The sequence below is a fragment of the Carcharhinus amblyrhynchos genome, chromosome 23 (assembly GCF_965287045.1).
Source record: "Carcharhinus amblyrhynchos chromosome 23, sCarAmb.v2.hapA, whole genome shotgun sequence".
Taxonomy (NCBI): Eukaryota; Metazoa; Chordata; class Chondrichthyes; order Carcharhiniformes; family Carcharhinidae; genus Carcharhinus; species Carcharhinus amblyrhynchos.
This window is the reverse complement of record NC_137346.1, coordinates 34,708,996-34,722,266: the sequence shown is the minus strand read 5'-3', so window position 1 is coordinate 34,722,266 and position 13,271 is coordinate 34,708,996. Positions and strand designations below refer to the sequence as shown.

At 43.5% G+C, this 13,271-nt stretch overlaps 1 protein-coding gene across 5 annotated transcripts in view; it reads right to left on the bottom strand.

The window, feature by feature from the left end:
* Positions 1-1,185: 1,185 nt before the first annotated feature.
* limk1a (LIM domain kinase 1a) overlaps positions 1,186-13,271 on the bottom strand; it is a 70,712-nt gene continuing 58,626 nt past the window's right edge. For all 5 annotated transcript variants that reach the window (XM_080210390.1, XM_080210392.1, XM_080210394.1 and 2 more), the window contains 2 exons: positions 9,886-10,043; positions 1,186-6,235 (listed from right to left, as the gene is read on the bottom strand). In XM_080210390.1, coding sequence (XP_080066516.1) covers positions 6,085-6,235; positions 9,886-10,043 — 309 coding nt within the window. In that variant the 3' untranslated portion in view covers positions 1,186-6,084. The remainder of the gene's footprint in view (positions 6,236-9,885; positions 10,044-13,271) is intronic.

Sequence of the window (13,271 nt, the reverse complement as noted above, 5' to 3'; positions counted from 1 at the left end):
GAGAGACTCTTCCCGCTCAGAAAGGACAGTAGGACTAGGGGGCACAGCCTCAAGATAAAGGGGGGGCGCGGTTTAGAACGGAGTTGAGGAAGAACTTCTTCACTCAAAGGGTGGTGAATCTCTGGAATTCTCTGCCCGTTGAGGTGGTGGAGGCTACCTTGCTAAATATTTTTAAGACGTGGGTGGATGTGTTTTTGATAAGCGAGGGGATGAAGGGTTATGGGGAGAGGGCGGGAATGTGGAACTGAGCCACGACAGATCAGCCATGATCTTATTGAATGGCGGGGCAGGCTCGAAGGGCTGGATGGCCTACTCCTGCTCCTATTTCTTATTTTCTTACCCGAACAGGCGCTGGAGTGTGGCAACTAGGGGATTTTCACAATAACTTCATTGCAGTGTAAGCCTACTTGTGACACTAATAAACAAACTTAAAAACGTTTCTGGTTATGTTCACAATTGATCCCATTTTCAATTAGTTTCAGTTATTTATTCTTCTTAATTGTGTTTAACTTCTTTATATTAACCCATGAATTCTGATAAGTCAGGAGGGAAAACTACAATCCCACTTTGAAACAATTCCTTTCAATCTTTTAATAGAGTTTTTCACCAGCAGAGGATGCTGTTTAATCAATAGCTGCTGAATCTTACTTAATAGAGGAACTTCATCTTTCTGCCTTGTTTATTGTGGCCATTTTTGTTCTGGACCTTTTCATGCAAAGCTCACAGGATGTGTATTCAGGTCAACTATGGTACAGCCAAATGTAGTATAACGCCAAGGGATGGAATACTTTCCATTTGGATATCCCATGTCAATGTTAAGCATCCCACTTAGACAAAGTACTGTTAAATGCAGTGAAGCTCTTCTACTTGCCCCTCAAGTGTGCCTCAGCCCAAACCTCAAAAGATCACCCCTATCAGAAAATAAAAAGCCATTCTCATTCTTTTCTTATTAACGTCCTCTCCTTGTGAGCTACATTTCCATGTTACTGATCCTTTGATTATATATTAAGATTTTAGTGAAATAACCTTTTAAGGATTGTTGACAGCACATTTAACATTCACAAATTCACTCAAATACTCCCCATTTCCAACAGGATTCAGTGAGGAGGAAGTCTGGCTGATTTATACCCTCGGTCTGAGATTTGTTTTTTAAAAACAGAATGTACAAGATGCTGATAAAGTTGCTGGTTGAGATGAAGCTGGTTTTATTCATTTTCCTGTTACAATACTTTACAGAATTGCTGTCATAGTCACCCTTGTGTGTAAAGTGCACTATGTTCACAGTTTCAAAACATAAACATGAGGAATGAAACACTGGAATGATATGACTAATTCCACAGAAACAATAAATTAACAATGTTAGAAAATGCAAGTTGATTTCATAAATAACATAAACCAACCACTGGTCCTTGACAGCTCTGGCTAAACAAGGCACAGATTAACTTAAGTGCGAAGAGTTTCTCAGGTTTTTCGGTGAGCACGTCTGGTCCCGTACACTGACGGCAGAGGTTTACAATGAATGTTTTGCACATGATTATCCAATTATTAACTTGTACCTTTTGTATGGCCCACAGTACAAATACGATTGCGTGAAGTTTAAAGACAAATCGATGCCACTGTATGACAGATATAATTCCTCCATTGTTACCGAAGTTTCTACCTTGTCTACAGAAGGCACCCACATCTGCCAACAGTCCAATGTGCCATTCTTCAAAGGCATTTAGACAATAAATATCACCAGGCTATTTAACCATGGAAGACATTGAAACTTGTTCCAAACATTACTCCCTTGTTGCAGGTGTTAATTGAATGCAAATCTTCACCATTCCTAAACCAGGATCATTGAGGCCAATTGTAATATGCCACTGTTAATTCAGCACTGATCAGGGATTGAACTGCTTGTCCACACTGCACACTGAACCAGCAAGCAGTCCCATTTTGGGTTTTTATTCTGGTAATTTGAATGAGTCCAACATTCAAACATGCTAGTTTCTGAAGTAATTTAAGGTTGAGAAATACACCCTTTTCTCCCTGTCAACTTTCCTTTGACTCATTTAACCATAACATTTATGTTCCGACTATGGGAGCTATTTATAAGTTTGAATTACAGAGATCAATAGGATCCCACGGCATAAAAAAGAACAGGTTGGATCCACAGGATTGCTTCGTGCTTATTGCCCATGTCCCTCTGTGCAAACTAATGGATTCAGAAACCACAAAGCATTTTATTTTGGGAGCTCAGCAACTTGCAAATTTGCACAAACACTGTCCCACCCTACTCCCTACAAAGTTTGCCAATTTCAGGGACATTCTGGGCAATAGATTCTCAGGTGCGACTGCCAATTCAGTTGGAAATTCTTACCAGCTTATTTGACAGTCAGAGCCAAACTCAATTCATTCTTCAATCAATGGCCACGCAAGAGAATTGCCCAGCATTTGTTAATGGCATTCAAGGGAAAAATCCTAAACTGATTTATTACCCTCTGTAATAGAATTAAACTAATAAGGCCCAGACATGGGCCTCATTATCCACAATGCCACTCCCATTCATCTTAATAATTGCATCTCTGCCTCCATCAAAAGTTAAACATTGAAATCAGGGTGAGAAAGCAATAACACAATCCCTTCACTGCAAGTAATCTGCAAAAGCAACAATTTCAGCTTTCTATACTCTCTTGCCATGTGTAAGCTGGTGAATATTTTGAATTGGATTTACCATTTACACAGTGTATAACGAATGGAATGTTGGTCTTCAAACTTACTGAAAACAGTTAGATGGGGACAATAATGATACAGAGCAACAGCCACTTGTAATCAGGCTGTCAACACTAAGTGCAGTACAGTGTTTTAAGGCCAAGCATTAGAGGAACACTTACAAATATTTACCTCATGGAGCCCCACATCTGTCAGGCAGATGATGCTGAGAGATTGCAGAATGCGTTCCCTCCACCTTCAGTACATCCGTGTTAGTACAGACATGGTAATACAGGACTGCGAAATATCTAACAAAGTGAATCCTGAGATACTTGGGACATTTAACTCAAATACATTATTGACATATGGCATCTCTGCATTAAGACACAGTGCTTGGAATAGCCAATTCTAATTTTCTAAACACCAGCTGGCAGACCACGGGTCAGCGCAGGAAAAGGCGGGGGATGTGTCAATCGTTTCTGTCCTTGCCTTGTAAAGCTAAAATGGCAATTCTCCAGTACACACTGCAGAGCTAAATAAAGTTGTGGCTTGGGTCCTAACGCACGGTGAAAAAAATCACTCTCAAAACAATCTTCTTAATTTACACAAGCTGCAGATCTTTCTAATGTCAACAGATATTTAACAGTTCAAAGTTCACACATCTCAATAGACTGGCACTAAGCCTATGGGTGTCTGGAAGTCTGTCTTTTACGTGTAGTAAACATCCTTATGTATGAGGGTATAATGTAGATTAAAGCCCCCTTAGCATTGTTTCATGGAATACCTTCAAATCAGGTACAGCACAGGTTAATTCAGAGCCAAGTTTCCTGTACATATTTCCCCTTGTTCCTTAGCCCAATCTCAAAACCACCATCATCCAAATAGATTATTGTACATTTTTCCAATTCCTACACTAGCCATCACTGTGAAGTTATCTTTAGGATTCGGATATTCAGACTGTGGTCACAATAAAAATGTATTTGAGCAGCGCAGTTCTTCCCCCTGCCCGAGTCTGGAGTGGGTTAGCACTCAGGTCCCAGAAGTGTAAGAGTATCTAACATCACATCACTAAGTTCCTGAAATGTGACTTGCTTTTGTCCAATGTAAAGCAGATAATCTTGAAAGCAGAACAGCCTGAGAGTTAAAAAAAAATGTACAATTGTAGATGTGAGGTGGAAGTAGAGAAGTGAAAATACAATCTCAAATGTCTATGGAAAGCAGGAATTATGCAAATTACAATTTAGAAATAAACACAAGAAATAAAGAACAGAAAACAAAGTGAAATTTGTCCTTTGGAAATAGTGTGAGTCTGCAAAGTGATGTTCGGCAGCCACAAGTGCTACATTCAGAGTCACTAGATACAGAGCAGATGGTGCTTCTGTCCCAGCCAGGCTTGGATAGTTGAATGGAAAGCTTGACTTGGCTTGAGAGCCAGCGTATTCGGCCTGGCTTCATCCCAGTCTTGGATACCCAAGGGGGATGCTTTTGGCTTTACAGAAAGTCAAGTCCGTATCTGATTACAGTTCAGAGTGGAATAAACAAGCGAGAAGAAGATGAATGTTCCCAGGAAACACAATGAACGGGAAGCTGAGTTTTTACGTCCCTGGTCTTGGAGGGCCATCTCCAAAACCTAAAGCTCAAGGAAAAGCAATGGCTATACGTTGGATGGTGCAATGATTAAAATGACATTGATTTAGACGGACACAATACTTTGATGAAAGACCAACTTCACTTCAAAAATTTCAGTGAGTGCTATATCCATGAGGTGTCAAGATTTTTCAGAGAAGGGGACCATTGTGGTCATCTTACTGATAGGTAGGAAGAGAGAGAAGGGGAGGATGAGTGTGTCAGAAGATGCAAGATAAACTACAGTCACAAACTCCAAATGGACACCTTGGAAACCAGGTGATTCAGGTGAATAGAAGTGACTGTGGTACTAGGGGTGCGAGAAATTCCTGGAGCAGAAAGCAACATTGAAGGAGCAAGATTAATAGACAGTACAACAGAAATGGAAAGGTGTGTGTGATAGAGAATGCAGAAAAGGAAGGAGAAACCATCACAGAGCTCTCTTGAAAATGGGAAAGAAGCCAAATAGAATTCTAACAAATGAGCGGCACTGTCAGATGTTGGTGCTTTGCACCTCTTGTTCCAAAAGAAGGATGAGTTGCTGTCAATGGGGATAGTGGTCAAAGCCAGAGGATAAAGCAGTGTGTAAATGGAAAGACTGGATGAAGCTCGAGGGGCTGAAGACACTCAGTGGAGTCAGGTTAGGACAGACTCATTCTCTGTGAACACTCAAGAATGAGGAAGTACAATGCAGTGACAAGATTCATAAAATATTGCAAACTTGCAGTGTCTAAAGTTATAGCAGAATTACCATTTTGAAACTCTTTCATTCCTTAAATAGTTTCATCAAGCACATAATTAATTTTTCAGTCCATTAAAGGGGTTTAATCTCAATTAAGTAGCTCCTCACTAAATGTTGCATGGCTATAAACCCTGATAAACTAACATGTTAATACTAGACCATATCCCTGATCCCTCCACTTGATTCAATAATTTGTGATGAGATGTAACTGCTGTTTGAAATTTCAGCTGTAGATTTTTCTACCCCTGTCACCAATGTTTCCAAATTGGGAATGAGCTATAACAGTTTGTCTTTCCCTCTGGACGCACAACACCAGTTTCTAATCTGGCGCTCATCATCAAGATAAGGGATATTAGTGCTTGGAATGGAAAATTTCAGTTCAGGCTCGTGCTGCCAGTATCATTCAGTCCCAGCTCAGGCACAGCAGTCAGGTGCAGTCCCTCCGCCACTCCAGTCGAAACAGCATCTCTTTCTCCACAAGATGGCAACTTTCCAACTCTCACCAGCCATCCTGTTGCCCCTCTATTAGACAGAGAGGTGGCCAAGTCAGCGGCATTTCCTGCTGAGAGTTCATTGTGCTGGATAGCACAGCCCAAATACCTTTCACACATTACCACAAAGTGGGTTTCTCTGTATTCAGAGTTGGAGCAGTAACTCTATCCTGCCACTAACTGCAGGGCTTCATTTATCTACAAATCATGTGTCAGGTGCCCTGGGTTCAAGAGATCACTGTGGAAATAGCCACTTACACCAATATCCTATAAACCGTCCCACGCCCTTTCCGTGTCCAACTGGAGGTGGCCAGCTATTTACATTAGTTGAGTAGCCTTGTTGTCCGGTGAAATGTTAAAAGCTGAAGGGGTCTTCCCGCAGGATTATAAACAGCACAGTGGTGTACTTGCAGGTTTGATTGTGCCCAGTACGCTGATGAAATGTGTCATTATGTGAAGGTGGTCAGCTGAACATCAGCATGCTTGTAGATTACACTGCAACGGTTCAGCTTTGTGTTCAAGTGGGCCAGCTCACATGGTTTCTAGAAGCTTCTCTTTGCTTCTTGAATGATTCTGGAAGAAGGAATGATTGAGCTGTTCCAGATCAGAGGTGAGTGGAAGGTGCATCTCCATGTGCAGTTTCAGAGCTAATAGCCACTGTTCCAGCTTCATGAAGGATGGCCTGTGAAAAAGAAACAAGCATCAGAACATAAGAACATAAGAAATAGGAGCAGGAGTAGGCCATCTAGCCCTTCGAGCCTGCCCCGCCATTCAATAAGATCATGGCTGATCTGTCGTGGCTCAGTTCCACTTTCCCGCCCTCTCCCCATAACCCTTAATCCCCTCTCTTATCAAGAACCCATCAACCCACTTCTTAAAAATATTTAGCGAGGCAGCCTCCACCACTTCAACGGGCAGAGAATTCCAGAGATTCACCACCCTTTGAGTGAAGAAGTTCCTCCTCAACTCCGTTCTAAACCGCCTCCCCTTTATCTTGAGGCTGTGCCCCCTAGTCCTACTGTCTTTTTTGAGCGGGAAGAGTCTCTCCACCTCTATCCTATCCATCCCATTCATCATCTTATACGTCTCAATGAGATCTCCCCTCATTCTTCTAAACTCTAACGAGTACAAGCCTAGTTTATTCAGCCTCTCCTCATAGCTCAATCCCCTCAACTCCGGTATCAGCCTAGTAAACCTCCTCTGCACTCCCTCCAGGGCCAAAATATCCTTGCGCAGGTGCGGCGCCCAAAACTGCACACAGTACTCCAGCTGCGGCCTCACCAATGCCCTATACAGCTGCAGCAAGACCTCCCTACTTTTATATTCAATCCCCCTCGCTATGAAGGCCAGCATCCCATTCGCCTTCCTGACCACCTGCTGCACCTGCAAGCTGGGTTTTTGCGACTCATGCACAAGGACCCCGAGGTCCCTCTGCACCGTCGCCTGCTGCAGTTTTTCGCCACGTAAGTAATAGTCCTTCCTACCATTCCTCCTACCAAAGTGGACCACCTCACACTTGCCAACATTAAATTCCATTTGCCATTTCCTGGCCCATTCGCCAGGACTAGCTTAATATAGTGGTTATAACAGCAACACAGTAGGCTTTGGAAGATGTTGTGAAACATGGTTTGAAATAACTTCAAAATTAAATCTAACCACCCCCCCACACTCAAAGAACAGAACAACAGAGGAACAGACCCTTCGGCCCTCTAAGCCTGCACCTAACTGGACCATCCGTTTGTATCCCCCTATTCCCAGTCTGTTCATGTGACTATCTAGTTAAGTCTCAAATGATCCTAGTGTGTCTGCCTCAACCACCTTTCTTGGTAGAGCATTCCAGGCCCCCACCATATATCTGTATTGAACATTGCCGCGCCCCCACCTTGAACTTGTGACCCCTTGTGTTTGTCATTCCTGACTTGGGAAAAAGCTTCCAACTGTTCACCCTATCTATGCCCTTCATAATCTTATAAACCTCTATTAGGTCGCCCCTCAACCTCTGTCTTTCCAGGGAGAACAACTCTAGTTTACTCAATCTCACCTCATAGCTAATACCCTCCATACCAGGTGACATCCTGGTAAACTTTTTCTGCACTCTCTCCAAAGCCTCCACATCCTTCTGGTAGTTTGGCGACCAGAACTGGACACAGAATTCCAAATGTGGCCTAATCAAGTGTTTTATATAACCGCAACATCATATGCCAACTTTTAAACTCTACACCCCGTCCAATGAAGGCAAGCATGCCATATGCCTTCTTCACCATATTTTCCACCTGTGCTGCCACCTTTAAGGATCTGTGGACTTGCATACCCAGATCCCTCTGTGTGTCTATAGTCCTCATGGTTCAGCCATTTATTGTATAGCTCCCCCTGCATTAGATCTACCAAAATGCATCACTTTGCATTTATCTGCATTAAATCCATCTGCCATTTCTCCACCCAATTTTCCAGCCTATCTATATCCTGCTGTAATTTCTGACAATGTTCATCACTATCTGCAACTCCAGCAATCTTTGTGTCGTCTGCAAACTTACTAATCAGACCAGCTCCATTTTCTTTCAAATCATTTATATATATCACAAACAGCAGAGGTCCCAGTGCACAGCCCTGTGGAACACCACTAGTCACAGACCTCCAATCAGAAAAAGGCCTGCTACACTCTGTTCTATGGCCAAGCCAGTTCTGTACCCATCTAGCCAGTTCACCTTTGATCCAGTGAGATTTAACCCTTTGCACCAGCCTGCCATGAGGGACCTTGTCAAACGCTTTACTAAAATCCATATAGACGTCATCCATGGCCCTTCCCTCATCAAATCATTTTTGCCACCTCCTCAAAAAACTCAACCAAATTTGTGAGGCATGACCTCCCTCGTACAAAACCACGTTGTCAATCGCTAATGAGACTATTCAGTTCTAAATATGTATAGATCCTATCTCTAAGAAACTTCTCCAACAATTTCCCTACCATGGACGTCAAGCTCAATTTCCCTACCATGGCCTATAATTACCCAGGTTATCCATGCTACCCTTCTTAAATAACACAACCTCATTTGCAATCCTCTAATCCTCTGGGACCTCACCTGTTTCCAATGAAGAAACAAAGATTTCTGTTAGAGAACCAGCAATTTCATCTCTCGTCTCTCTCAGAAATCTACTGAACTCCCACTGAAGAACAGAACGTCAGGCTTCCCTTAATCCCACCTCCTCATTTACATTCATTAGCAAAACTATCAAAGATGCCTGTCTTCATTATGCAAGTTTGGCAGTTGCTTGCCTCCCTGTACAGTCACCCCCAGATATGTTTGAAGAATTATTGAAGATTGAGGGTTAAGATGATTTAGTAAGAGGACGACAAATGGGCAAAGTAATAATGAATTTTCATTGAGGATAATTCCAAGAGTTCATCACAATGCTGTGAATATAATGTAAATGCAAACTAGTCAAAGTTATTCAACTGCAAATATGTCACAAATATTATAAATTGAATAGTGTAATATATTTACAGGGCAGAAACAGGCCATTTGGCCAGACACGTCCATGAAGAAAATTCATTAAAAACGTCAATAAATTTTGATGGTTAAAGGCAGCATAGTAGGCACAACAAAACTAACGATATTCCCTACTAACACTCAGCACCGCTCAACATGTCCAAGCTATTTTTTCCCCCCGAAGCTGTCAGGTCTGGGCCGATTGTAGAATAATTGTTGGCTACAATTAGTTAATAACTTCATTCATGTTATGTCATGTAGCTACCGAGATGGTAGAAGGCAGAATCGTTTTCACGGCAGTGCCATCCAAACTGTTCCATATTAAATTTTGGTGCTGCAAACAAGCCCTTTCACTCCGACTATCACTCATAACCCAGAAATCAACTTTAGTGTTAAGCCCAATCTGGACATCCCAACAGCAATGTCACCCAAATCCTTACACTCCAACTGCAGAGTCATCCAAATTCTTATGCAACAAACCATAAATGTCTTCAAATCTCCCCCAGTTGGTTCTATTCAAGCCTTGCCACCTTTTTCAGTTAATAGCACAATTCAATCTTTAGCCACCTCCATCTTTACTCATTCAAACCCTTCCATTACAACCTCAAACACATTCAGATCTTTAGCCTTAGTCAAACCTATCCATCGCAAAACCTTCCACCTCACATTTCAAATAATACCAGAAAACGCTGCAAAGTCAGGAGGTCAGGCAGCACGTGTAGAGAGAAAAAGAGTTAACGGTTTATGTCAATGAAGGCACCATTTTGCCTTTCAGATTTCCAGTATGTTGTTTTCACATTGGTCCTTACACTTCAAAGTTTGCTTAAATCATTGAGGGACCCACCTCTTTTCAGGATCCAGGTCACAGCACATGACTGCAATCGGAAAGAAAGCAGCTGGACATTCTTCAGGACAGTATCGATCCAAGAAAACAGGGACATTCAGTCCAAAATCAGTAGTCCGGGGTAGATAATCCGGGTCCGCGTTTACTCTACCAATCAGCTGCAAGTAAAAGGATCAGTAAGTTAGAAAGAAAGCAAACAGCCTCAGTAAAGCCTTAGCCCTGTCATACATGAGGATCAGTTTACAATATTGGATTCATTGCACATTTAACACACTGCCTTTAGCACAGGCTAATCGAATGGTTGCAAGCTGTTCACAGACGTAACTTCTAAAATCAAGACTAAAGGAGCTCTTTGTACAGCTAGCTGTCCTTGAGCCTTTGGACCTAATTTTAACCCTGTGCAAATGAAAGGGTTTTGGCAGATTTAAAATCTCATGCACGAGAGAAATTTCCAGATATGGGAAGCACGAATTTCAGGAAAAATTTATCATTTTGTAACTAATGCAATCATGAGGATTTTACTCAGGACAGTATAGTGGCCCAGTGGTTCGCACTGCTGCCTCGGTGCCAGGGACCCATGGTCGATTGCAGCCTTGGGGACTGACTGTGGAATGTGCATGTTCCAGTGTCCACATGGGTTTCGCCTGGGTCCTCTGGTTTTCACCCATAGTCCAAACATGTGTGGGTTAGGCAGATTGGCCATGCTAAATGTGTGGGGGAGGGGGTCTGGGTAAAACACTCTATCAGAGAGCTGATGCAGGCTCAATGGGCCTAATTTTACCATTTTCATTCTAAATGCTGAATCTTGGCACAATTCAGATCTGACTTGGAAATCTGCTCTCAAGCACCCCCATACACACTTAGCCTGAAAAAAAAAAGGTCACGGGTCTGAATTGTGCTGCAGGCGGGGCTTAGCACGCCCGAAATGATCAGCGCTCTGAACTACACAAGGACAGTTAGAAAAAAGATTTGAAAAAGAGCGCCCGTGTCAGATTGCTCCCAGGCCACAGAAAGCGGACCGGGAGTGAAAAGCGGGAGTAATGGCCCGCAGAGACATCAATGTTCCCCCTTATACACACCCTCCTGCTACCCAGATCAATCGCGACCCCCCTGCCCCACTTCCACCCCAATGTTTGCCTGCAGAGTGGCAGCGAACCCCCCCCCCTTCACCACCCCCAGAGATACATCTTACCCACCTCCCTTCCCGCAAATCCCGAGAATGATCTGGTCTCCCCACACCACCAGGAATGATCTGGTCTCACTCGCCCTGCCCCATTCCCCCACCCCCAGAGAATGATCTGGCCTCACTTGCTACCCTCCCCCGGCACTCCCAGAGAATGATCTGGCCTCACTCTCCCCACCGCGCCCCCCCCCCCCCCCCCCCAGCAGAATGATCTGGTCTCACTCCTCCTTTCCCCCCCCACAGAGGTACATCTGACCCGCCTCCCTCTCCACCACCCCCCAACCAGACAACAATCTGCCCTCCCCCTTCCCCCAGTCAAACAACGATTGGGCCTCCCCCAGCTTCCCCACCCATCTGAATGGTCTGACTTTCCTACCTTCACAGTAAAAAGTCTGACAACGCCACACCAGCATACCCACATCTTGCCTGCCTTCCCCATTCCCACCACTGATCTGAGTCAGAGAGCTGTTGGAAACTCTGAACTCATCTCTTCAGCTGATGGAGTGCCCGATTCAGATTTTTATTCAGCATGTCTATTTTGGCACAATTCCAGATCGGTGAATGCGGAGGTAAAGGGGGAAATGCTGATAAAGTTGGGTGGGCAGTTCATTAATTCAATTGAAATACATGCAAATGCATTTAAATCGACATTGTGTCCGAATCGGATCGTGGTCACTCCCGGGTCTTGGTAAAGTGGCCATCTGCGTGGAAGCAGGCGCGGATCACGTTAATAAGAACATAAGAAATAGGAGCAGGAGTAGGCCATCTAGCCCTTCAAGCCTGCCCCGCCATTCAATAAGATCATGGCTGATCTGTCGTGTCTCAGTTCCACATTCCCGCCCTCTCCCCATAACCCTTAATCCCCTTGCCTATCAAAAACCTATCAACCTGCGTCTTAAATATATTTAGCGAGGTAGCCTCCACCACTTCAACGGGCAGAGAATTCCAGAGATTCACCACCCTTTGAGTGAAGGAGTTCCTCCTCAACTCCATTCTAAACCGTCCCCCCTTTATCTTGAGGCTGTGCCCTCTAGTCCTACTGTCCTTTCTAAGCGGGAAGAATCTCTCCACCTCTATCCTATCCATCCTATTCATCATCTTATATGTGTGAGGCCATCTTAATGGCCTCACACCCGACTTTACCACACTTTCGTGCCTGAAAATGGGCGCTAGTCAATGGTAAAATCAGGCTCAATGAGTTGAATGAACTCCTTCTGTACTATAGGGATTCTATGGATTTTTGTATCCTGACAGAAGCCAGAGTGTCTTCTTTCAAAATACTTGTGTGACAATGGGTGTATCTGATATGGTGCAGTCTTGTAAACTGCAGGAAAATCTAGTTAGCCTAAGCATATATTAAACACTTCCTGAGATGAGACCATTTCAAACTGTATCACACTAATGAAGTAATGGTAGAGTTTCTGGTTGAAATACACTGAACAATGGTTCAAGGATAATGATTTTGTATCTCATACCTCATACAAGGCAATTTTTCCTCAAATGATATTGATACTGTCAAACGTCCTCCTAATGCACCCCAAAAATCTCCTTTCCCTTATAAACAATCCAAACATATTTTTCTAATGGGCATTACACAAAACAAAGCTCTTTCTATTTATTGGAGGCTCAGCCCCCAATACTGAAGCAATGTTCAAATGCAGCAAGACTTGGATAATATCCAGGTTTGGGTTGACAAGTAACATTGGTGCCACACAAATGCCAGGCAAGGATAATCTCCAACAAGAGAGAACTTAACTATCACCCCTTGACATTCAATGGCATTGCCATCACTCAACATCCCACTATCAACATCCTGGGGACGAGGAGCGTAATGGGATATTTCTCACTTGCTTTGCCTGGATGAGCACAGCTCCAACAATCCTCAATACCATCCTAGATAAAGCAGCCAGTTTGATTGGCAACCCATCCACAAACATTCATTCACTCTCTTCACCACCAAAACATAGTGGTAACAACAAGATGCGCTGCAGGAACTCACCAATGCTCCTTTACAGACAGCACCTACCAAACCCACCACCATTACCAACTAGAAGGACACGGAAGCAGACTCATGGCAACACCACATCTGCAAGTTCTCCTCAATGCCATACACCATCCTGACTTGGAAATATATCACTGTTCTTTCAGTGTCGCTGGATCAAACCCACGAACTCCCTTCCTGAGGGTGTACCTGTTGCACATG